The sequence below is a fragment of the Thunnus thynnus genome, chromosome 7 (assembly GCF_963924715.1).
Source record: "Thunnus thynnus chromosome 7, fThuThy2.1, whole genome shotgun sequence".
Classification (NCBI taxonomy): domain Eukaryota; kingdom Metazoa; phylum Chordata; class Actinopteri; order Scombriformes; family Scombridae; genus Thunnus; species Thunnus thynnus.
This window is the reverse complement of record NC_089523.1, coordinates 15832249-15856064: the sequence shown is the minus strand read 5'-3', so window position 1 is coordinate 15856064 and position 23816 is coordinate 15832249. Positions and strand designations below refer to the sequence as shown.

The 23816-nt window shown below is 39.5% G+C and overlaps 1 protein-coding gene across 2 annotated transcripts; it reads left to right on the top strand.

The window, feature by feature from the left end:
* Positions 1-50: 50 nt before the first annotated feature.
* cwf19l2 (CWF19 like cell cycle control factor 2) lies at positions 51-23534 on the top strand. 2 transcript variants are annotated; one of them, XM_067594574.1, is made up of 19 exons: positions 51-184; positions 1357-1467; positions 1986-2111; positions 2443-2559; positions 3025-3144; positions 3557-3650; positions 5649-5767; positions 6631-7195; positions 7456-7693; positions 10512-10632; positions 12369-12470; positions 14655-14783; positions 15365-15502; positions 21534-21746; positions 21988-22104; positions 22256-22411; positions 22562-22642; positions 22866-22967; positions 23248-23534. In XM_067594574.1, the coding sequence occupies exons 1-19, from the start codon at positions 92-94 to the stop codon at positions 23386-23388; spliced, it is 2883 nt and encodes a 960-aa protein (XP_067450675.1). In that variant the 5' UTR covers positions 51-91; the 3' UTR covers positions 23389-23534. The 2 variants fall into 2 exon arrangements, with proteins under 2 accessions (XP_067450675.1, XP_067450674.1); XM_067594573.1 differs by having other exon boundaries at positions 6631-7201.
* Positions 23535-23816: the final 282 nt, after the last annotated feature.

Below are 23816 nucleotides of genomic sequence, written 5' to 3'. Positions count from 1 at the left end.
CAATCAATAAAACTACAATAACCACAAGTCGTCGGTTGCCGTAAACGGGCAGAGCTTTGCGACATTTGACAAAAACATTGACGACAGTGTCATGGCTGCGCACGGAATCAGTTTCGAGAGTGTGAGCAGCATTGAAGACAGGAAAGAAAGTAAACGACAGGCACGACAAGAGGCAATAGAAAAGGTATGAACTAAAAGCTTCTACAAATCTACATGTAACCTGACTTTCGTTTCACTGGCGTCAGTTATGGTTCAAATCTGACCGAGATGAAGCTAACAAGCTAAGTAGGCTAATAGCTAACGTTACGTACGTTGACGTCGCCGTTTGAGTGTTTCGCGGAATTGTTATTATCCATGATGTATATTGGTATCTTTTCTGTCTCTCTCTATCTCTATCTGTCGCTCGGAAAAACCAACAGCACTTGTGTGTCTTCACATTAACCTGCTAATGTCTGTCTCGACAGGAAAATGACCGGACAAACACTGCGGCTGTGTTTTATAGAGGGTTTTTATGTCATGGTCGTAGCTATACACGGTGCCTCGTTGTTGTTAATCTCATATGTACACAGTTTTTTTTTAATTGTGCGCTATCTTTTCGCTGTGCAGCTGTGTTTACACAGACTCACACAGAGCAGATGAGGCTGTAAACACATTATCTGCCCAGCTCACCTGTGCCTGAACTGGCTGCATAAGGCAAAGAGTGCAGCTGGGTCTGATTTATATTATGCTCTGTAATAATATCTTTATTTGTATAGCACTGTTCAAAAACAAATTACAAAGTGCTTTACAGAAACATAAACACAAAAGAAATTACCAGATAAATAATAAATAAAAGTAGAATTGATACAGTAATAAAAAAGTGAGGTATGAATTATTAAAACAGAGTAAAAACAAAAGAATAACTGATTCAAGACAAAGCAATGCTGAAAAAGTGCGTTTTTAAGAGAGATTTAAAAGATGAAACAGAACTAACCTACCTGCTGTCCTCTGACAGGATGTTCCAGAGTTGAGGGGCTCTGTCTCCTCTGGATTTTAGTCCTCACCTAGGTATTATTAACAGACCTCCGCTGGAGCCTCATTATGACTCATCAGCGTTACTGTTATTGCTTTCAGAACAGTGCTCAAATATTTGAAAATCTTATCAGCAGGATCACGGCAATGTGGTGTTCTTTTCATAATGAGAAAGATGTCCCTCTAATCAGATATTATTACAGTCCTCACAGTCAGTTCAGGTGGACTGGCATTAGATAAACGTGTTTGAAAATGCACATGTACCCTTTTTCCCATTTGAATGATCCCTCTCACACCTTTTTCATTCCACTCTTTTATTCCTCTTATTTCCATTCTGTCGCTCAGGCCAAGCAGAAGTATGACAGAGAAGAGAAGAGGAAGGAGCTGAAGAGGCAGAGAGGGGAGGACACCTGGATGCTTCCTGAGATCAACCAGAGGCTGCAGGAGTTAGAGGATGTAAGATGCAAAGTTTTTCACTCAGAGTTGTGCATTAACTAATAATAGCGATGGTCACAGCTTAATCACTCTAGTGCATTATTATTAGACTAGCTCCGCGCCAAGTCACACAACAGTGGTGACTGTGTTGCCGGTCTGCAGCGTCATATGATAGTTTCACACCTTTATAGTTTGAACATGTTTATGACAGTGTTATGAAATTGTAAAAAACTTTTATCTACACTTTCACTGCCATTACGAGTTAAATTAAAGCAGTTATTCAACAGAGGAACAGGCCTTGATGATAATGATGCAGGAACACACCCTTAGATCCCTAGATTGTTTGCCATTATGGAGACATATGGGCCAAAAAAACAACATTTTCAGTTGTATTGACTTCAGATTAACATGACAATCATTAAGAAGACACAAACAAGGAGCAGGAATGTAGACAATTCTCACAAGCTCAGCCAGCATTCCTCGATAACTTCTCATATGATTGAGGACTGACTCTTTGATGGAATCTGAATCTCCCACAGGAGGGCTCTGTGAAGAGCAAGAAGAAGAAAGAGAAGAAATCTAAAAAGAAAAAGGAGAAGAAGAAGAAGGCCAAGAGGGAAAAGAAGACGAAAGAAGCAGGAGATGGCTCCAGTGAGAGCTCAGAGGTAGCTTATTAATTTATTTTCTCCTGCAGGACTCCTTTAAACAAGGTCTCAAGTTGACACCTGAATAGTGCCGACTACACTGTTAATGAATAAGTAAAAGTTTTAAAGATTTGGTTACATACAAGAGACTTAAATTCTGCTTGACTTTATATTGATGTATAATTGAGTGAAAGTTATTTGTGGTGTGTGAAAAATGTGTAATGATAATATTTTAACGTAATAAGGGGTGGCGTTTTTTTTTAAATGAGTTTTGATATGATAATCTCTCATACTATTGTCCTTCTTCATCATCATTTCCTCCTTCTCTCTCTTGTCTGTGTGTGTGTGTCAGGACTCAGGGGACGAGTGGGTTGAAGCTCAACCTCAGCAACAAGTGGCTAAAGCCTGGCAGGTTTCTGATGAGTCCAAGCCTACAGAGAGCAACTCCAGCCTGGCTCAGAATGTCCAGGTAATGCCCTCCTCCCGGTAATAATATGAGTAGTATTTGGTGTCACTCGCTAAAAAATGTAATGTAATCTTTCTTTGAAGATGTTTCTGTTAATACAACAACTCCTTCATGGACACAAATGTTGCCAGCTTAGCCGTAGTGTTTTCAGAAGTCCTCTTCCTCTAAATAGCAAAGTTCCTTTTCCACGGTAGAAATGAATAAGCAAGCTAGAGATGTCTAGAGGTACAAAGAAGTAATGTACATACTGGTCAGATATGTTTGCTTCTTCTGCTTTAGAACCAAACGTTTCATTCATTACTGAGAAAGGGGCTTATTTTTCTTTGCATGTGGATGCTGTTTGTATGAGAGAGCAGCGATTGTTATGTGCTAAGTTGCTTTTTAAGTGGTCATTGATCTTCCCTCAATCTGTACATCTTTCTTTTCTCGTTTAACGCCCCCCCCCCACTGTCTGTCTCCGTCCTGTAGAGAGATGAATGGATGACGTTTGACTTCCTGGCTATGAAAACCACGTCTACGGCAGAGAAGAGAGCTGAGAAAGAACGACAGAAGGAGGAGGAGCAAGCCAAGGCTCAGGCCATTGAACAGGTGTGTGTGGATTGTTTTTTTTCACCTTTTCTCTCCAGTTTGTAATTCAATTCCAGCCTGGGAGGTTGCAGACAGTCAAGTGGAGCCTCTTCTACACATAAGTTTGAATGCAAAATGACCTGTATGTGTATTTAAGAGTAAGATAAATAGTGAGCATGTTGGTGTGTGCATGCAGTGCATACTATATGAGAAAAGTGTGGAAGTCAGTTTTTTCATTTTACCAACTGTGCAGTTACCAAGGTAACAGAGGGTATCCCCTCTCGGACAGCAGTTTACTGTAGTGTGTGTGTGTGTGTGTGTTCTCGTTGGTTTCTGCAGGGTGTTTTGCCTGCATTTCTATTATTTGTGCCCCTGTTGTGCTTTTGTGGATATCCAGAAATGATTCAAGTATGTATGTTGTTGGTTTCCTCAGGCCGGTCTGCACAAATTGGAGCTAAATCCGTATTGGAAGGATGGAGGAAGTGGTCTGCCCCCAGAGGAGACTGCTGGTACTGCAGCAAAAAAAGGTAATAACAAAGATCAATAAATTCTGTTTACACTCAAATGTGCCAAGAGAGCAAATGTTTTCCAACCATATAAAAGGTTCTGTTTTACTCCACATTTTATTCATTGATGTTATTTTTCATCCACATTCAGAGAGTTTCTCCACTGAATGTTGCCTCAATACACCTGAGTGCAGTTCAGCTGCAGCACTTTGCATTTTATTGTCTCATTATTCCCCTCATACACTCCCATCTTCACTTATAGTACTTAACTGTATCCTCATCCCTCATCTTTTAATTATTCAATAGCCTTTTCCTCTCCATTTCTTCTATTTACTCTTATTTGTCTCTCTCCATGTTTATCTGTCAGTGATAAGACATGAGTAATTCAAGTACTCTGAATAAGTATCTTTCTCCTGATACTCTTTTACTACCGGCACCCCACTAGAGGATTCCTTGTATTAACAGAGGACCCCGGGGACTCTTCCATCCTCGCATACATGGTTGTACCCAAAAATGTCTGCTTCAAAAAAGACAAGAGCAAGTATGTTGATAGTGGATAGAAAGTAAAGGTGAGAGGAGAATTGAATTTTAGCAACAGAGGACTTGAATACAATTATGTTTGCTGAAAAGTCAGCAAAACTGGTGTTGAGAGGACACATAGCACCAGAGCTTCAGAGTCAGGGATTTGGGGAAAGGGAGAGAAACAGAGTGAGAGAGTAAGCTCTGTTAAGCTGCATGTGTCTCTTATCTCTACCCAGTAAGTACAGGTCCCTCTGGACTTGGCATGGCCTTTATGTTGTAAGCTTCATTTTAACAGCAAGGCAAAATAAGCTGACACAAACATCAGAGTAACACACACACACATTTGCTTACTTTTTCCCTTCAAACTGTGCGCCAGATGGGAATGTTGTTTACCTCCTCTTGTGTTATGATTATGGGGTCACTGGAAGTACAGATTGGTGTGTGATTGTGGGTACTTTTGTGGATTTATAACACTGGATACACTTTGTTGTGTTCAGAGAGAGTCAAGGAGACGCTTGCTGGAAAATGGTCAGATGACCTGTGGTCAGCCCCAAGATATTCTAGATAAATTGTATTTTTGATAAACAAAATATACTCTTGTGAAATACAGACTTCATTTCCATTCACTCATATGCACTGTCCACATTTCTCTACATTTGTCTGATAAAACTTTTTTCATCACTGGTTAGCAGTAGCCAGTTGTCTCTTGGTGGGCATAAAAATACATGTTTAGAAAGTTCCTCTTCTACTTCATAAAGCTCGTCCTTGAAACAAAACAAAAAACTTTTCAGTTCTTTTTCTCAATGTTTTTGGCCACTTTGAAGGCAAGGCAGAAGCTACAAAGGATTAAATGTTACCACATTTTCAAACAGGCAAAATCAGATACTGTGCAGTGTCGACCTTGACCAGAGAGACATTTGGTTTCAGTCAATACTTTTTTTTTTATGTCTTATCTCATTTGGAAGTTATAGAAAATGCTCCTGTGGAAAGAGCATTCGTTTCCCATGAATTTAAAAACTGAGTTTCTTAACCCTCTGTTTTTCCTCTCCTACGATTTTTGTCTCTTGTGTTACCCCTGGATATCTTTCTCATTCATCAGCATTTGTAGATTTAGTTTCAGGTTTGTTTTATCTTTTCCCACAAGCATTCTCTCCCAGCTCCTTCATTTTCTTATTTACATTTTGCAACTTTCCTATTTTTTGAACAAATAGGATTTCAAGTGCCCACATCTCTTTCTCTCACCTTTTACTCATCATCGCTGTTTCAATCCATATGAAAACTTAACTGCATGTTATTTGCAGAAAACTTACTAGAAAAATGATGATGATGCCTATTAGCATTACTTGAATTTTTATCATTTTACAGGTTTTTGACCAGTGTGGAATATATCATTACAGGCTTACTGAAGGATAATATTCAAATGTGTGTTTTGCTTGGGAACCTACAAATAATCTCTCAAATTCACAGTCTGTCTTTCCCCCTCTCCCTCCATTCCAGCCAGTACAGTAGTGAATGATGGAGGTCTGAGCTGGCTGAGGAAGAGTTTCCAGAGGATGAAGGAGCAGGCAGAGAGGGAGCAGCGCAGCCTCAACGACATAGTGGCTGAGAGATACGGAGTGAGAACCGACGGCACACTGGCAGCACTCACACATTCAAATGAGGCAGAAACATATGGTTAGACCTATAAATCCAGGTCAAAGAGAAGGATGTTGCATAGTGTTTAGCATATTGTAAATGGAGGTTTGCACATAAGAGTATTGATTCACTATTATTCTGACTTACGTACAACACACTTTCTCATTAACTTGAATGAGAAAGTGTGTCCAAACTTTTGACTGGTGCTGTATGTGTCAAGGTAAATGCATTCACCAGTCAAGGTCAACACACACACACAAGCTTAACCTGCTGACTTCTGAGATATTCACTGTAGAAACTGACAGTTCATTAGCATACATTAGCTCGTTCACTACTGTGCGAGGAATGTGTGTTGAGAACCCTTGTTGTATTATTAATCTCTCTCTTTTCAGCCCAGTGTCCTGTGTTAAGTCTCTTTCAGCAGTGTCAGCATTTCTGTCTTGAGTTGATCGCATAGAAACTGTCACTGTCAGAACAGTGTGTGTGTGTGTATTTCTCTGTGTGCGCTTCCTTTTTCCTTTGTCAGAACTCAGCAGTGCATCTCATTTCTGTTTTTCCTTGTAAAGTAGAGACATCTCATATACTGTCTTTGTACCTTATCGTTTACAATATAATCTTTGCATGTATTGAGCACAGATAGAGTAGTCTGAGGGCCCATGTCTACAGAACTGTATAGACATACTGTTTGTCATTTCTGTGTTGTTAATGACTGGAGAATGATTGCTTTGTGTCTGATATAGCACCTTGTACCACAGGTGGATGATTCAGATTTGTGAAATTTTAAATAGCAAAACGTGAATAGTGGTCAAATGTTTTAATATGTCCTGTATTTCTCCTTTTTTAGTCAATGGAAGAATTTCAGCAGAGACTAGCAGAGGCTGAAGAAGCTGCTTACGAACAGAGGAGAGGGGGAGAAAGAGAACGAGACAGCGCGACAAGGGGCAGCTGGAGGAAAGGAGAGGACGAAAACAGGGAGAGGTGGAGGAGAAAGGAGGGAGATGGGACAGAGAGAGATCGGTGGAGAAGAAGTGAAAGGGAGAGAGGCTCATCACCCACCGACCGGGACAGATATTATTCTGAGAGGGAGAGGGAGAGGGGAGGCTATCGAGGCCGAGACGAAGACAGGTTTAGAGAGAAGGAAAGGGAGAGGGATAGAAACAGAAACCAGGAGAGGGATAGAGATAGGGAACGTGACAGAGGGAGGGAGAGGGATGGAGGAAGAGACAGAGAGAGAGGTGATGAAAGAGACAGATATAGGGAAAGGGACAGAGAGAATGATAGGGAGAGAAATAGAGATGGAGATAGGCCCAGTGTCGCTTCTTCATCTGGGCAAAATTGGAGTCAACGTTCCCTCTCTCTTGGGTCACTGAAAGGCCGCTTCCTTAAGCCTTCAGAAGATGATGACAGTGGTGGAGGTGGGTTAATATCAAGGTCTTTTTTAAAAGAGGTCTGAGTCAAGTTTTGCAGAAGTAAACAGCATTTTGATCTTATTTGGCAGGAAATGGTTATTAGGTTTTTTTCTTTTAAAGTGCAACAACATAGGTCACATTTCTGCTCAATTTCAGCGTTAAATCAAGGAGCAAATTGTATTTCATCAAATGTTTTTGAAGGTTATATATTACCTGATGTACAAGTTTCAACATTCTTTTTAATTTTTTTGCCCGTGCAGCTCCAGAGCGTCCTCCTCCAGCTCGGCCATCCGCAGGATTCCTGAAACCCAGCTCGGACGATGAAGACTCTGGTCCGCGCAACACCAGCGTTACGGCCTGGATGAAGAGCAGCAATCCTGCCCGTGAATCTGATGTTCTGGAAAAACCACAGCAGGAGAAAGAGAGGGAGGCTGCGAAAACTATACCTGCTGCTCCAGAGGGTCTGCACGGTGACAAAGCTGCTGTGACGGCATCAAGGTTTTAAGCTTTTTATTTTGTTGCTGTAGAAACACGGTTCACTAAATGACATCTCTGCAACAGCAGTGACTGAATATTCAATTGTGTTTGTGTTTGGGCAGACAAACCAAATTACTCAATGTCATGGTTGTCCTCTTGGGATACGGGTATATTCATGAAAGCAGTAGAAAAATTCAGCTTTTTCTATCATGGGCACATAAGCATGCTCTCTAAACCTCTTAGTAACTGTCTTTAAAACCATTGAAACCAGTATTTTGCTGTTTTCTATTCTCAGAATCCCTCCAAAGTCTTGTCCTTAAAAACATTTTTCCCCTCTTTTCTTTGGGGTTCAGTACTATATAGAAATCATGAACTGAGTCACAAACATCTCTATATCTATACATAGAATAATATGTTTTCAGATTTTAGTACATCTGTTATTAGAGTTCTTGCATTACTTTCCAATGTAAAGCTAACTAAATACAGAGACGGTGACTGCCTAAGTAAAACAAATAATCATCTTTTGGCAACGATGCATCAATAATTTGGTCCCACATACAACAAAAACAGCCTGCACTCATGAAACTTAAAGCCTCTGTAGATAAGAGTATCTGTGTTTATGTCATGTTAATGTATTGACATTATAACCTTAGCAGAGACTTTCTCACAGTAATTCCTTCCATAAAACTTCACTGTCTTCACAAATGTACTTAATAAGTTTCAAGGGACCTGCAAGAACTCTTATCTTATCTCTAAGAAATCATTATCTGCTTCTGAACATTAGTCTCGATATTCCCAGGAAAACTCCATATCTCTCCCTATCTGAACTCTTGAGCCTATGAATCATATAGTCTCATATGTTCTCTGTACTCTTATGTCTAAAGAACTAAGTTTAGCAACATAAGTCGTGTGTTTACACAGCTGCTTCATCCAGAATTGTAAAGGACTCCTGCAGGGCAATTATTGTTCCCTGTATCCTCTATTGTCGCTGTCATGGTTTATTTTATTTGTCATCTGTCAGTCAATGGATGAATGTTTTTTAGTCATTACAAAGCATCAGTTATCAGTCTGTCACACAATATTACAGATACTCAGAGTGCTGTAACATAGCTCATTTCCTCTTGTCTACACAGGCCTTTTCCTCATGCTCTTTCTTGTAATTATATTTGTATCTCTTCCTCTCCCTAAATAATGGAGAATCTCTTGGCAGTCAGATGATTCACAAGCTTATATGGCTTTTTACTTTCACAGCACTCCAATGTGCAGCAATGTTGTCGACCAGATGTCAGGGTATCAATGCTTTGTAAAGCCTTCTTAGTTGTTCTGTGTTTTGCCTCATTAGGCTAAGTTGTTTGGGTAAACCAGCGCCCAGAACCCCTGCAGCATGAAATGAGTCTGCAGTGTCGCAGAAGAATGAAATGAGGCTATGAGAGGTGTAATAGCCTAGAACGATGCTTCCCAGCCTGCAGTTCAGATCCTCCCAGGCAAGGCTGTAATGATCTCTGGGGGTGCTCAGAGACTCAAATGAATCATAACAGATAAACACTGTGAGAGCTTGGAAGAAAACAACTGAATGGTTAGGGTTTGGACTATCATTAGGGTGGAATAGTTAAGCAGTGGGGGGTAGTGTACTGAAAATGTTTACTCAAGTAAAAGTAAAAATTACCATTTCACAAATCTTAAAAGTACTTGGTATTCAATAAACTACTCAAAGTACAAGTTACTTTGTGTTTAATATTGTTCAGTGGGTGCAGGCCAGAGATCTTCACAATTTGTTTTATGCAAGTCCAAGTCAAGTCTCAAGTCTCTGGTTAAGAGTTTGAGTCAAATCTCAAGTCTCTTTTCAGAATAGTAAGTGTTACATCCGCTTTTTTTTTAATCTACAATGTAAAAACCTTCATGTAGATTCTCCATGAAGGTATCGATAAGATCACTTTAAAATATTGTACTTGCTAGCTGTGTTGCCTGCTATTGTTGCCTGTATCTGTTATTATCTTGATATGGACATGCAGCCAACCAAACTACTTGCTTTGATATGAAGGGCGCTGCATATGATTTGCCTTCTCCAACTGCACCGGCACCCAATACACTATGATTGTAATACGCCATTAATGGAAAGTGAAAGTATTTCTTCCGGCTTGTGAAAGGGTGATGCAGGCTGCTTTCCAACGCAGCCACCAGTGGAACAGTGTGCAGTTACTGAGTTTGAGTTACATTAGTAAAACAACCAAACCTCAAATTGAAAAGATATTTGCCTGATTTCCTCAGTTTTTGCATGTATCCACCTCATTAATATCAGGCACAAGCACATTTCTCTGTACCGCAAGAGAGACCAGTTAAAGCTCTCCTGTGTAACTGTGTTAGATGACAGCTCAGTTCGGTTAATGTAGCAAAATGCATAGTAGATAATAGACTAGTTGTAACGGTATGAATGGCAAATGTAGCGAAGTTAAAAGTAGATTACTGGCCCCAAAAAATGCTTGAGTATAAAGTAAAAGTACAGTTTTAAAAAGGAACGTGAAAAGTTACCATTCCTAAAAAAAACTACTTTTTTACTCATTTGTGTTACTTGTAACAAGTTACTACCCAACCTTGTAGTTAAGTCATTAAATTCTGAGGGTGACTTATGGGTAATAGCTGTAGGAAAAGAGATAGAGAAGCACTGAACAAGAGGACACTATATTGCTTGGACAGATACATGTAGTTTCAAATGTCTTCATATTAAAGCCATGAATTGACATATAGTAACATATAAATAGTTTGCATTTTAGTTTTTGAACATTTTTTAATCCAGTTTTCTTTGCCGTGCCCTCACACTCTCCTCTTCATGTTTACATAGGAGTGAGAGTGACAGTGAGGAAGAAGAAGAGGAGGAGGAGGAGGAGCTTCCACTGCTGTCAGAGGAAGAGATGAACAAACTGGGCGCCAAGCTGGTGAAGGCGGAGATCATGGGTAACACAGTGAGTCGGCCATCATAGTGTTACTGTTTTGCTCCCAATATAGAGTCCAGACAATAAGTGTTTGGACATTACGCAATTTTTGTTCTTAAGGCTCTGTGCTTACATCAATTTGAAATAAAGTAATGGGCACAACATCAAAGTCCCTATATATTATAATTTGAGTAGGTTTACATCAATCAGTCATACTAGCGGCTCTGTGAGTCTCTATTTTGGCTCTGCAGTGCTTTAAGCTAATAGCTTGCATCAACATGCTAACATGCTCACGATGACAATGAATTAAGTCATGGGCTCACCAGAGTCATTAGGATTCATCTTGTGGGCGGCATAAATGTCTGTAGCAAATTCCACGGCTAAAAACAAGTGATTATTGATCTTTTATCCACATTCACTCTATCAATGAGTTTCGTTGTTTTATTTAGGTTTGTTTTAGTGTGGACTCCCATTAAACTCACTTGATTTTTTTTTAATGCTAAAGCTTTATGGTTCAGCGGATTTGCTTTTTCTCAACACATTAGCTTCAACTCTTTCCTTAGTGTTGATTTAAAAGCACGTCAGAGGATCCATTCATTTATAGCTTTTATTGATCTGTGCGCTCCACTCCCCCTATGGCTGTCTTCACATGTCAATGCCAAGAGTGCTATTGGGATCTCTTATAGAGAGTGTTAAAAGGCTGTCTGTTACAACACACACACACACACACACACACACAAACCTATAATGCTGAGTGTTATCAGCCCGACATCCAGTATCTCCCTACACGACAAAGCAATCAAACTGATATTCCCAAACCTCTGTGTGCGTGTGCGTGTGCGTGTGCGTGTGCGTGTGCGTGTGTGCGTGTGCGTGTGCGTGTGCGTGTGCGTTTGCGTGTGCATGTGCATGTGTGTGTTAAGTGCCTTTAACGGTCATGCACTCGGCTTTTTATGCTCTGTATATAAAGCAATTGATGCTCAGTACATGAAGGTATCGATATCTGTCACGGTAGAGGAGGTTTTTGTGCTTGTACTATATGTGTGAGACAGATGTGTTTTCTCAGTCCTCTGTAATCCAGTATCAGCTGCTGTTTAATATTGGCCTGGTGATATACTGTATCTGTCTTTTACAGCTTTTATGTCATTTTTAAATGGGAACAAAAATCTGCCCAAAATGTTCTTGCTTTTTGGGTTTTTTGTTTTCTTTACCTCGTAATTCTTATATTTCTGTTGACACTATTGTCTTTGTTATTCTTGTGTGTCGCTAATGAGCCTGTAAAAAAAAATACAATGTTGACTCACTGATACTCAAGGGCTGATATATATACATTAACTTAGATGTAGAGCTGCAACGACTAGTGTATTAATTCATTGTCGATCAGAAGAAGTACCAAGTGTTTTGATAATCCATCATTTTAGTATTTTTAAAGAAAAAATGCTAAAATTCTCTGGTTCCAGCTTCTTGAATATGAATATTTTCTGGTTTCTTTCGCCCTCTATGGTAGTAACCTGAATATCTTGGGGCTGTCGACTGTTGGTTGGCAGTCGGGACACAACAAGACATTTTAGGTTGCATCTTTGGCTTTGGGAAACAGTGATTCACCATTTTCTGACATTTTAAACCCAAATGGCCGATCAAAAAATCAGTCATAAATTTTCATCAGTGATAAAAAAAATAATAGTTGTTTACAGCCCTATATAGATGTGCAGACATTTCTGTGTTTCAGATAAATTTATGTTTGTGTATTTATGTGTGTGTTTCAGGCGCTGATTGAGAAACTGAAATCCCAGTTGGCGGCAGCTCATAAAGCCAAAGAGAGCCACGCTGCCCGAAAGAAGCTCCACGAAACAGCTAAATCAAAGCAGGTCTGTAGATACTATAAATGTATACATGAGCCTTACATTTTCATTGCGTACTGTTCACAATGGTAGAATAAATATTAGAAACACTCTTTAGTATAACAAAACAATTCAAGAGCCTCTAAAAATGACCAAAAAGTAGAATCAACATGTCTCCTAAAACTATCTCAACAATTGAACATTATAACCTTCATGCAGGTAGTATTTAATGCAGGGTTGTTATATCAGACCACATTAGTTTTAGTGAGGTGTTTCCACCCCAGAAAGGACTAAAGGCAATGATTGATTAGAAATACATTTTCTCCTCTCCATTTCTCTCTCTGCTGTTTCTTTCCTGTCTACATACATTTACCATACATCCAACACACACAGACTGATACACACGTTCACTAAAACACACATGTATAATCACATAGAGAAAATTCCCAAATACAGACACACCATCCTAAATCAGAACATATACACACACTCTCAAATCACACACAGATATAAACACATGCACATACAGGACTATATAGATACAGAGAGTCTTGAACCTGACACACACATACACACACTGAATCTTCCTGTGCTTTCTGCTTCTTCTTCCTTTCACATAGTCTGAATGCTAATCCAAACACTCAAGGCTATATCTTTTTTAAACTTCACTTACACACAACAGGTTACTGCAGCATCCATCTAGTGCCTCACACACACTCGTCTTCACATGTGACTAAACTCTCTGCTGTTACGTCTGACTACTTTTTGTTTGTTTGAAATCTCTTTGCTCCTCGGGCTCTCGCGTCTCACCGCCTGTATGGAAACCGCTCCCGTTTGGCATTTCAGCAGAGCCTAATGGGAAACAAATGTCTTTTAGTGTGCTGATGACACTCCCCTAACAGGGTCATTCAGAGTGTGCCCCCGTGTTTGTGTGTGTGTGTGTGTGTGTTTGTTTTTAAAAGAGAGCAACAGAGGAAGAAAAAGACAGATTGAGAGCGAGACAGAGAGATTATCTGTGCCATCCTGTCTGCATCGGTAGTACAGGCAATTAACAGAGAGCAATGGCTGTGCCCTGACACCTCAGGGCTGCTTTATCTCCTCGGTGGCATCGCTAATGCCTTTCCTGGCTTAACACACACACACACACACACACACACACACATGCATGCACAAGTAAATGGAGGCCTATTTCCAACATGAGCAGACAACTCTACAAACACATGGAAAGCAGGCTGTGATTATTTGGCTATCATACCCAAGTAATGCCAGATTCTTCCTCAGTTAGGCCGCCCTGTCCAAATTAAAAGACGAGGGTGCAATCCTCTGAAAGGTTTTCTCAGAAAATGTCATAATTCTTAGGTTTTAGTGCACTTCTCAGCTGAGAGGCACTTCAGCCCTTTCAGAGATCCTCCAGTCTGTCTTATTATGGAAAACTTTTGGCTCGTCTTCACTGTTCAATGTTTTTGACTTTTGCTGCCTGTCTATCATATTTATTGTTTTCACTGCATATGGAGCTTTGCAAGGCCTAATTGTGACCGCTGGAGCAGAAGAAATATTCTTTTTTTTTTTTTTTTTTTTTTTTTTTGACAGTCCATTTCACTGTCTCCCAAATACAACCTTTTTCTTGTTTCTTGTCTTTTTCTTCTGCTTTTTCTGCTACTTTAGTCTTCAATAGACCATCCAATCAGATACGGGCTCTTGTTAAATATGTTGTTTATCCTTCTGAATGTAATTAATCTGACTGAGTGAGTGCTGCATAAAATGGGATAAAATGTCCTGTTTATATTTTCTGCAAGAATAGCAAAGCAAGAATAGCTGAAATCTTTCAGCTCCTCATAACAAGCAAACTTTTTGATCTTTGTAAAAGATGAGCCTGCTTTGAGTGCTAAATTGGCACAGACTGAGCAGTCTTATCAGAATATGCTTTTACGGGAGTTTTTATTATCAGTGCAGTCATCCAGGTTGTAAATATGATCAGCAAATGTTGCATTTCTGACCTGGCATTTGGACTATTTAAAGATTTGTTTGGACAATTTACATTTTTATCGAGATGTTTCTGATGATCCTCTTTTGAGTCTCAGTTAAATACCAAAATGTGAATATTTAGGTAGATTTAAAACATGTTTAAACTTTTGGGAATGTAGTCAGTCAGCTGCATTAACATGAAAAAACATATATAACTGAAAATGTGGCTGTGTTTTGGTTTTTCAGGTCCCGGGTCACTCCGGTGAAGACCAGGAGGTCCTGCTGTTCAGAACAGACAAGTCAGGTCAGGCCTGGCCGGTCAAGCCATCCTCTGGACCTCAAGAGCCCCACGGTGGACGACGGAAGAAGAAACCGGTAAAGAGGCGGAGATGAAGTGTGGAAAGGGAGTAGAGAAATGACAGGACAGGAAGGATTGAAGTTTATGTACTGCTGCACACTTGGTAAAAATAAACTATTTCAGAAAGCAACCATTCAGCACAAAGAGAGAAAGGATTCTGCGCACTGTTGCAACTAGAAGACAGTGAAAAAAGGGGGAGTAAATGATATGTTCGGGTTCTGCTGTTTGTTCCTTGTCGTTTGGTATTCATCAGTGTGTGTAATGAGAGCAGGGTCTCCCTTATGACTCTGTGTTTAATGTAAACAAACCACTCCAGTCCACTTTCTGTTCACAGTTATTACAAATTTAGTGGTCTAGTCTCCTTTATGGTCTGGGTCGCTCTCTATCCGTCCATTTCTGTCAGCGTTCATCTTTTTACATATCCTTCATACACTTGTCTTCTTTTTCCTCTCTCCTCCTCTCCTCTCCTGTGTCCTTTGTCCATCACTCTCTCATCCCAACCTTTCAAAGATGTGATGTGGCACCTGATTTCCAGTGATTTTTCCTGTTCATCACCTTGTCTATTCTTTCTTAACTCTCCTTTCCTCTCCCACTCCAGATTGAGACCCATGTTGATGGGGAGCGTGTGCGCTACTTCCAGGATGATGACAATGTGGGTCTGCAGGAGATGGTCAGGAGGGAGAAGATGAGCTCTGCACAGGATCAGAACGCCCTCTATTCTCGAATGGCTGCCAAGGTAAGAAAATGCTAATTTTACCACAACCTTGAAATCGCAGAGCATTGATGAATACGACTTGGCGACTAGGGTAACAACCTTGAATGTTGATAATTATTACCAAAATGAACAGTGTGACCTGGAATTCAGTTTGCGATCATAGACCCAGAGGAATCAAAGTGGTAACTCAGAGCTGAGATCAGCTATTCCCCAGCCTGCCAACACAAGGACGAGGTTGTTCACACTCTGGCAACATAAGAGCTGCTGTTATCACAAGGTTGCACCTTTACACTACAGTTATGGAGTCAAAGACCGTTCGCACATGACACCAATCGCTCATCAAACATAATCTAAGCAACCAGATTATTTTAAATATTTGTTTTTTTTTCTCATTAGATTTTTTTTGTTGTTTGAGCCTTAAAGCACAGCTCGGGATGCTCCATAGCACCATTGCTCCGGTCTGGATGTTTCCATGTTCTCATAGAGTTATAGGTTATTTTTTACTCAGTGATTAAGCCGCTGCTTTTCCTTTTCTGCTCTACCATTAGTCCACTTTCCCCTCTGTTGTGCTTTCTTTTATTAGTCAGATTGAACGCCATCTCAAAGTTAGTCAGACAGTTATGTCACATTGGCAACTTCTTTAACTTATGGTCAAAAAGAGATGTTTGATTTGTTGTTTGGGCACAGCAGTTTCATTTGGTTGAAAATAGAAGATGACAAACTCAAGTAAGGTTGATCAAGTTTGCCTGCACTCTGGCTTTTGTCAGTTGTTGTCATCATACCTAATATGGATACAGTTATATCCAGACAACAATTTATATTGAAAAAAATATTTTTAGTTATTTTTTAGCCCTGACCCATATTATGAAATGTCATTTTATACATTTTTGAATAATATTTTACTCAAACAAAGTGGAAAATGTAGTAGAGGGAAGTAGGGATTTGTGTGACTGGTTTTGTAGGAAAAACATCAGAATATGTAAAAGGACTTCTATCTACAGTTGTGGATACCAATTTATTTAAAATTATGTGTGGAGTGATTTTAATCTGTCCACAACATATTGTACCATTGGGTTTCAACCTGTTTCAAATCGATTGCTCGCGGCAACACTACAGCGTAAATTAAAAAAAGTTTTCCTTAATTGATTCTAAAAGCTTCAGCACACTGTGAACATTTATGTTCACTTGATAGTATGCAGGATCTTATTTTTATTCTTATTTTTTCACTCATTTCACATATTCTTCTGCACTCATGTCTGTATAGAGATGTGTAAGGATTACTTTTCATTGAGATTGCTTGACTGATTGTCAACAATTTACTTAAGATGCACTCAATCTTATTAAGAACATGACTGATTGTCTAACTTTATCTGTATCTGGAGAAACAAACTGGTCTACATAGAGATGGGTTTTAAATATTGCAATGGAGGCAAGAGGATGCAGCAACAGTAAACAGCTTATACAATATTCCACAGTCTTTTTAATGACTCCTGGTAGGGAAGCACTGTTGGTACAAAAAATGTGGCTCTTAAGGAATGAACATTGAATGTATCAATCAATCCCTATTGAGCAATGTGAGCAGAGGTACAGTACATTAAAATCTGGCAGGAGTACTGTTCTGCTGTGGTGCTATTTGTATATATATTTGTGTGTGTGTGTGTTCGTTCATGTGAAGCATCACTGGATGAATTCTGTCATACTTCTTGCAGGAAAATTTGATCTTGCATATATGGGTTTGGGTTCGTGTTGCTATCCATTTCTCTCTACTACATCTACTTGTCTCTCCTTGTCTCTCTCTCTCTCTCTTCTTCCACCGTGTGCTCGAAATAGACGTTCAGGAGCAGATGGGTTCTGCCAGGTTGTGGTGCGTTCGTCAGTCTATCAGTTACAGGCTGCACTTTTCCTCAAAGCGGAGTCACATTTTTCTTGCTTCTTCTTTTCCTTTATGCTTGTTTACTTCCCCTCTTTCTCTCTCTAGGTAGGAATATGACAACAAGTAGTGTGAACTACTAGTGTGAAAATCCTGCTGACAGGTGTGTGTGTGTGTGTGTGTGTGTATGAAAAGGGATGGAGAAATGGAGGAGTTGCCATGGCGATTATAAAAAAAAAATACAAATGCTTTAGCTCTGTCCATGTTTTTCCTTTCTCCGACTTTCTCTGCCCTCACTCACTCACTTTCACTCACTCACACACACACACACTCAATCACTTGCCCTCACTCATATATTCATTACACATGCATGCGTATAAAAATACACATACACACACGTTCTACACCTACAAAGAGTGACACTAAAAATACATCCACAGTTACCATGGCAGGGCTTCTATAAATACCATTTCTAATCACAGCTATAGATTTATGATCTGCAAGGGAGAGAGAGAACTGTATATTGTCCCAGCGGCTCCCTCCTGTCTCTCCATCACGCTATCCTTCACTCTTTGGACGTTTCTCACAATCTCTGTTGTTCTTTCTATAATTATCTGTATAATCCTTATATCGTTTTGTCCATCTGCTTCTTTCCAGATTTTAATCATTCTCCTTCTCTATCCTTTCTTCAATCTTCCCCTCTCATCCCTTCCCTCTCCTTTTTATCCTGAGTGTGGCGTCTTCACCGAGTTGTTAAGAGGAGTGAGAGATTCAATCTCATGCCAACACACCTGGTGTCCTAAATCGTGGAAAAAGAAGTTGAGAGAAAAACAAGAAATAATAAATGATCAGTTATTGGACAGAAAATGGTATTCAGATTTTGAAATTTATTGAGTTTAGTAATATATCAAATAAAAATATGAAACATTTGATTTTTAATAACGCTGCAACAAGCAATTACTTTAGTTGTCGACTAATCTGCCAAGGATTTTCTTGACTAATCTAATAATAATTTTATCTATAAAATGTCAAAAAAGTGAGAAATGACCTTTATAATTTTCTAGAGCCCAAGTGGATGTTTTCCAATTACTTGTCTTATCTGAGCAGCAATCCAAAACCCAAAGATATTCCATTTATTATCATACATATGAGAAAATATCTTTACATTTGTGAAACGATTAATCAGTTATCAAAGAAGTAGCTAATTCTGTCAGTTTTCTGTTTCAGCTGTAATGTTTACAACATCAAAAAATGTGCAGAGATGCTGGATTTTCTTGTTTTCATATCATTTTAGATGAGTGTTTTTGTCCCTTCAAGAGGTAGGGCCAAAAGATCTTATGTGTCCGTCCAACCCTTTGCTCCAGAGCACGATATCTCAATCATTACTGACCAACTACTTACCAGATTGCTGTGACATTTTGGATTTTTTAAAACTTATTCCCAAGAAATATTAAAATCTAATGGACAAGTCAACACATTCATGATCCTCAGAGGATGGACCCTTCCCATTTTAGGCACCACATGACCCATGTGCATGACGTGTCTATTCAATTAAATACTGGTGCATTTAAAGTCGCTAATCACATTCATGCTCCCAGACAGATAACCATTTGTGATTTTAATGGCAGCGTTTTAGGCCTTGGTAACATGGACATTATTTTTTATTTTAGACATGTTGCAGACTAGATTTTTTTAACTGAAAAAAAATGAATTGATATATAATTCTTTAAATTACAGAAATATTGATTTTCTGTGGGTAAATTTCCTTTTTGCTCAACTCAGTGTCTTGTCGAAGTATATGTTAACAGGATGGATGCTGGGTATGATTAGACTTGCTCTCAGGTTTTCTGATTCATTCACTTATTATTCATCTCTGAAAATTATTGGCACAATATATTGTACAGAACATGACTGTATTCCTGTCTTTTCCCTTTACTCTTCCTTTCTCCTTCCTTTTTTCATCCATCCTTCTGCCATGTCTCTGTTGACCCCGTCTACTTCAATCTATTTTTTTAGATCCCTTTTTAGATCTCCCTTTCACCCCCTACCTCAATATCCCAAACCATGTCCTTTCTTTGGACATCGCTTTAAGGTTTGTTGTCTGTCATCTCATCTCACTATTTTCGTGCATCCTTCCTTCTCTTCATCTGCTTCCCTTTTAACCTTTTTTTTTTTTTTTAAAGATGACTTTTTTTGGCATTTTTGCCTTGGGTGTAACACGCAGTAACCATTCGGCTATCGGACTACTCCCTTCCTTTTTTATCCTTAATAATTTTGGCATTTGTATTCTCCATCTTTACTTCTCCTGTCCTTTCACTCTGTTATTATGTCTGTCTTAGTTTCCACCACTTTTCTTCAATTTCTCCTACCAGCAACCAGCCTCTCATCATTATTTCTCTTCTATAGTACGTTCCTGATAACTGTAGCCAGCTTGGTTGTAATGGTGTTTTCCCGCATGTGCACTATGAGGGTATGTATGGCTGTAGGGACAATTTGACCATACAAAGCAGACACTAAAGAAGAAAGAATTAGGGACTAATAGTTAGACCTTAGAATACAGAAATTAAGAGAATTTCACACACACTCATCCATAACACAGTCTTAACACACTTCACATGCTTTTTTTTCTAGTTTGTCACTCTTAGCTTTTATTCTGCTCACATTTATCAATAATCAATGTGTATCCAGAAGCAGAAAGGTGCAGCTCTGTTCGCCTCTAATGGTCAGTGACTCAGGAGACACGAGAGAGAAAATAAAAACTACAGGCATCAAATGTTTCAGTACTGTTTATTATCAGTAAGTAGAGGATTACACCATGTTTTTGGCAGTTTTATCCATCGGTCAGATACAGATGAATCAACAGCTCTGTGTGTTTAGTTAGCATACTTGCATTGTTTGGAGATTTAATGTGGTGTATTTCTTAAATAAAACATGAGTAATGTGTCAGGCAAACTGTATCGTAATCCTTTCAGCTCTCCTGCTACATGCTGAATTCACAATCTATAATTTAAACTGCATCAAGAATGAGTTGTTTTTATGTGGAGCTGCAGTGATTAGTCCATTAATTGTTATTAACTGACATATTGTTATTAATTGTCATTTTTCAAAGGACAATACCAAATGTTTGTTGGTTGCAGCTTCTAAAATGTGAAGCTTTTATGTGTCATACATGATAGTAAAACGAGTATCTTTGGATTTTGGACTGTTGAGTGGACAAAACAGGACATTTGAAGAAGGCTCTATGAAATTATAACAGTGTTTTCACTATATTCTAATTGATTAATCAAGAAAAGAATTGTCAGAATAATCAATAGTGAAAATAATCCTTAGTTGCAGCTCTAATTTTCATATTATGCCTAATTTGGAGTGTGTTTGCGTGTGTAAGAGTATGTGTGATTGCATGTGTGTATGTAAAGAAATAAAACTGTCTGCTCTCGTACAATTGCGTGTGCTGTTGCACACTTACGTGCCGTCCTTTGCGCACACTCACTCCTACACACACACACACACACACACACACACACACACTCCCTCCCACACTGTCACTAAACTAATCCAATTTTCACTCTCACTCACACACTCACTCCTACACACCGAGTCACGCACACACACACACTCACACACACTTCAGCCATGCCCGCCTCTCGCTCTCTCATATACACACAGATTCCAACCTGTTGCCCGGTTACCACGGCGACAAGACTCAGATGTAGAAACACCGGAGTTGATACCCAGCGTCCTGCCTCACACCGTTAACACAGAGACCAACTTACATACAGGACAGTCCGGGCACATCACACACACACACACACAAACACACACACACACAGAATATGGCATGGAACCAGCACAGACGGTAATATTGCGTCAGCACTTACAGACACCAGTTAGTGAAGCTACCAGCCAGTTTCCAAGTATGGTCAGTATCACAGCAGAGGTTCTTAATGGGTTACCATTGTTTTTCTTCCCTGTTTTAAGAAGTAAAATATACACTTTTGTTTTAAGCGAGAGATAAAAAACTTGAAAATCTTGATGAAATAAACCAGATTTGACCAAGAATGATCACACTCCTGTTAAACACTGCTCACCGTCTTCCTCTTCCTCTCTTCTTCTCTTTTCCTGCATCTCCTCTGTTGTCCCCATCGTCTCCCTCCACCACCTCTACTCTGACCGACTCTCCAGATGATGGGGAAGACGGACGGCGACAACTATACGCTGGATGACATGTTTGTGTCGAGTGCGGCGCAGCGGGAGGGCGAGGGGAGGGAGGAGGAGAGGATGAGGAGCAAAGCCATCGGGGAGAGCAGGAGGTTGGCTGCCTCCATGGAGAAATGCCATCACTGTTTCAGCAGCCAAGAGCTCCAGAAGCACCTCATAGTGGCAATAGGGAGCAAGGTAATGGATCATGAAACTTCATCATCAACCATTTTGATAATTGATTAATTTTTTAAGCATAAATGCAAATCATTCACTGGTTCCTGCTTTTTAAATGTAAGGCTTTGCTGATTTCCTGCTTTATATCCTTATAAATTGAATTGAGTAGTTTTAGCTACTATAAAACTACCATGGTACTACTATACCTCTAACATATAGGACTTGTTGTCTCATGTGTGTGCATTTGCGGTCTAATGTCCAGGTATACCTCAGCCTACCTGCGGGACTGTCGCTGGTTGAGGGCCACTGTCTCATCTGTCCTCTACAGCATCACTGTTCTGCCACCGGATTGGACGAGGATGTCTGGGCAGAAATGCAGGTTAGCGGTTTCCCCAATTTGACTGTCATTTTGCAGCAGTGATATATTAATCAAAACCAAATTCTACTTTCATTTTCAGTGTTGACTGCAAAACAATAATAATAATAAAAGCTTCATTGAGTTCACTTCCGTGCCGCTTTGCTTTCCCCAGCTGTTCCGGCGCACCTTAGTGCGTATGTTTGAGTCCCAGGATCTGGACTGTGTGTTCATGGAAACACACATGAACCTACGCAGAAGACAACACATGGTCCTAGAGTGTATCCCACTACCACGAGAACTAGGCGATATGGCACCTATATACTTTAAGGTTTGTGTCTCCTTTCATTCAGATGACGTTTATTTTGTCTAGTCTTATGCTGGAAAGGTTTTTTTTTTAGCAAAACATTTGAATTGAATGCATGAACATCAAGTATGTCCTCTTAAGTGTGGTAATACAGCTGTTTCTGTGTGCCTCCAGAAAGCTATCATGGAGTGTGATGAGGAGTGGGCCATGAACAAGAAGGTTGTCGACCTCTCTTCGAAAGACATCCGCCGAGCTGTATGTTTTGTCTTATTTTGTCTTTCTTTAATAGGTTTTGGTTTTTATGCCTTATATCCTGCCTTCTCTCCTTTCCTTCCTTCATTCCTTGCTGTGTTTGTTTTCTTCATACCTTCCTTTCTGTATTTTCCCTCCATCCCTCTCTTCCTGTTCTTTTATTTCTTGTCCTTTTTTCGTGAAATGCTTTCCTCCTGGTGTTAATTGTTTGTGCGATTCCTCTTAGGTTCCTCGAGGTCTGCCCTACTTTGCTGTAGACTTTGGACTCCAGGGAGGCTTTGCTCATGTCATTGAAAATGAACAGAAGTTCCCCCATTACTTTGGCAAGGTCAGTGTGTGCATTAACGCTTCTACACCTCATGCATCATTATGTATCTTTTTTGTAGGTTGTAGAAGTCACTGACATATATGCCAAATATACTACGTTACAAACCAAGCCACACTTCAAGTATCTGTTACTTTGTTGCTACTGCTAGTTATGCTAGTAGTAACATTTTAAAGATTTTTCGAGTACACTTTAGTTTAGAGTTTTTCTGCTGCAAGAAATTAATTCCAGATAATCGTTTATAGCAGTTTTTCAATATGATCAATCCCTCTTTCCCTCACAGGAAGTGGTAGGAGGAATGATGGACGTGGAGCCGCGGCTTTGGAGAAAACTAATAAGAGAGAACTTTGACGATCAGAGGAAAAAAGTCCTGCAGTTCGCTCAGTGGTGGAAACCGTACGACTGCACCAAGACTGACAGCTAACTGGAAACACTGACAGAACGCTGGTGCAGACTTGATCACGCATATAAATTCACACAGCATTCTGATTTCATGTAAATTTTCTTAATAGAAGTTACAATGTGAGAACTTTTTTTACTTAAATAAATAAATAAAATAGCCTGCATTCATGTATTTGTTGTTATTTGTACGTACATAATCAGGCTGGAAATAGCTTATGTTCATCATTTCTTTACATTGAAAAGCCCTCAAGTCCAAAATCTCATTCCCTCATCATTCATAAATTCTAAATATTAAAAAAAACCTTAACACTGTAGTTTGTGAGCAATGTTCCTAAAGGTATTTTAGTATCAAATAAAACTTCTTTTTCATTTTATAATACATATGCAGCTGGGTTGGTAGGTAGCAGAATAACTATGAAGCAGTTTCTTAGACATAAATTGGAGCCGTCT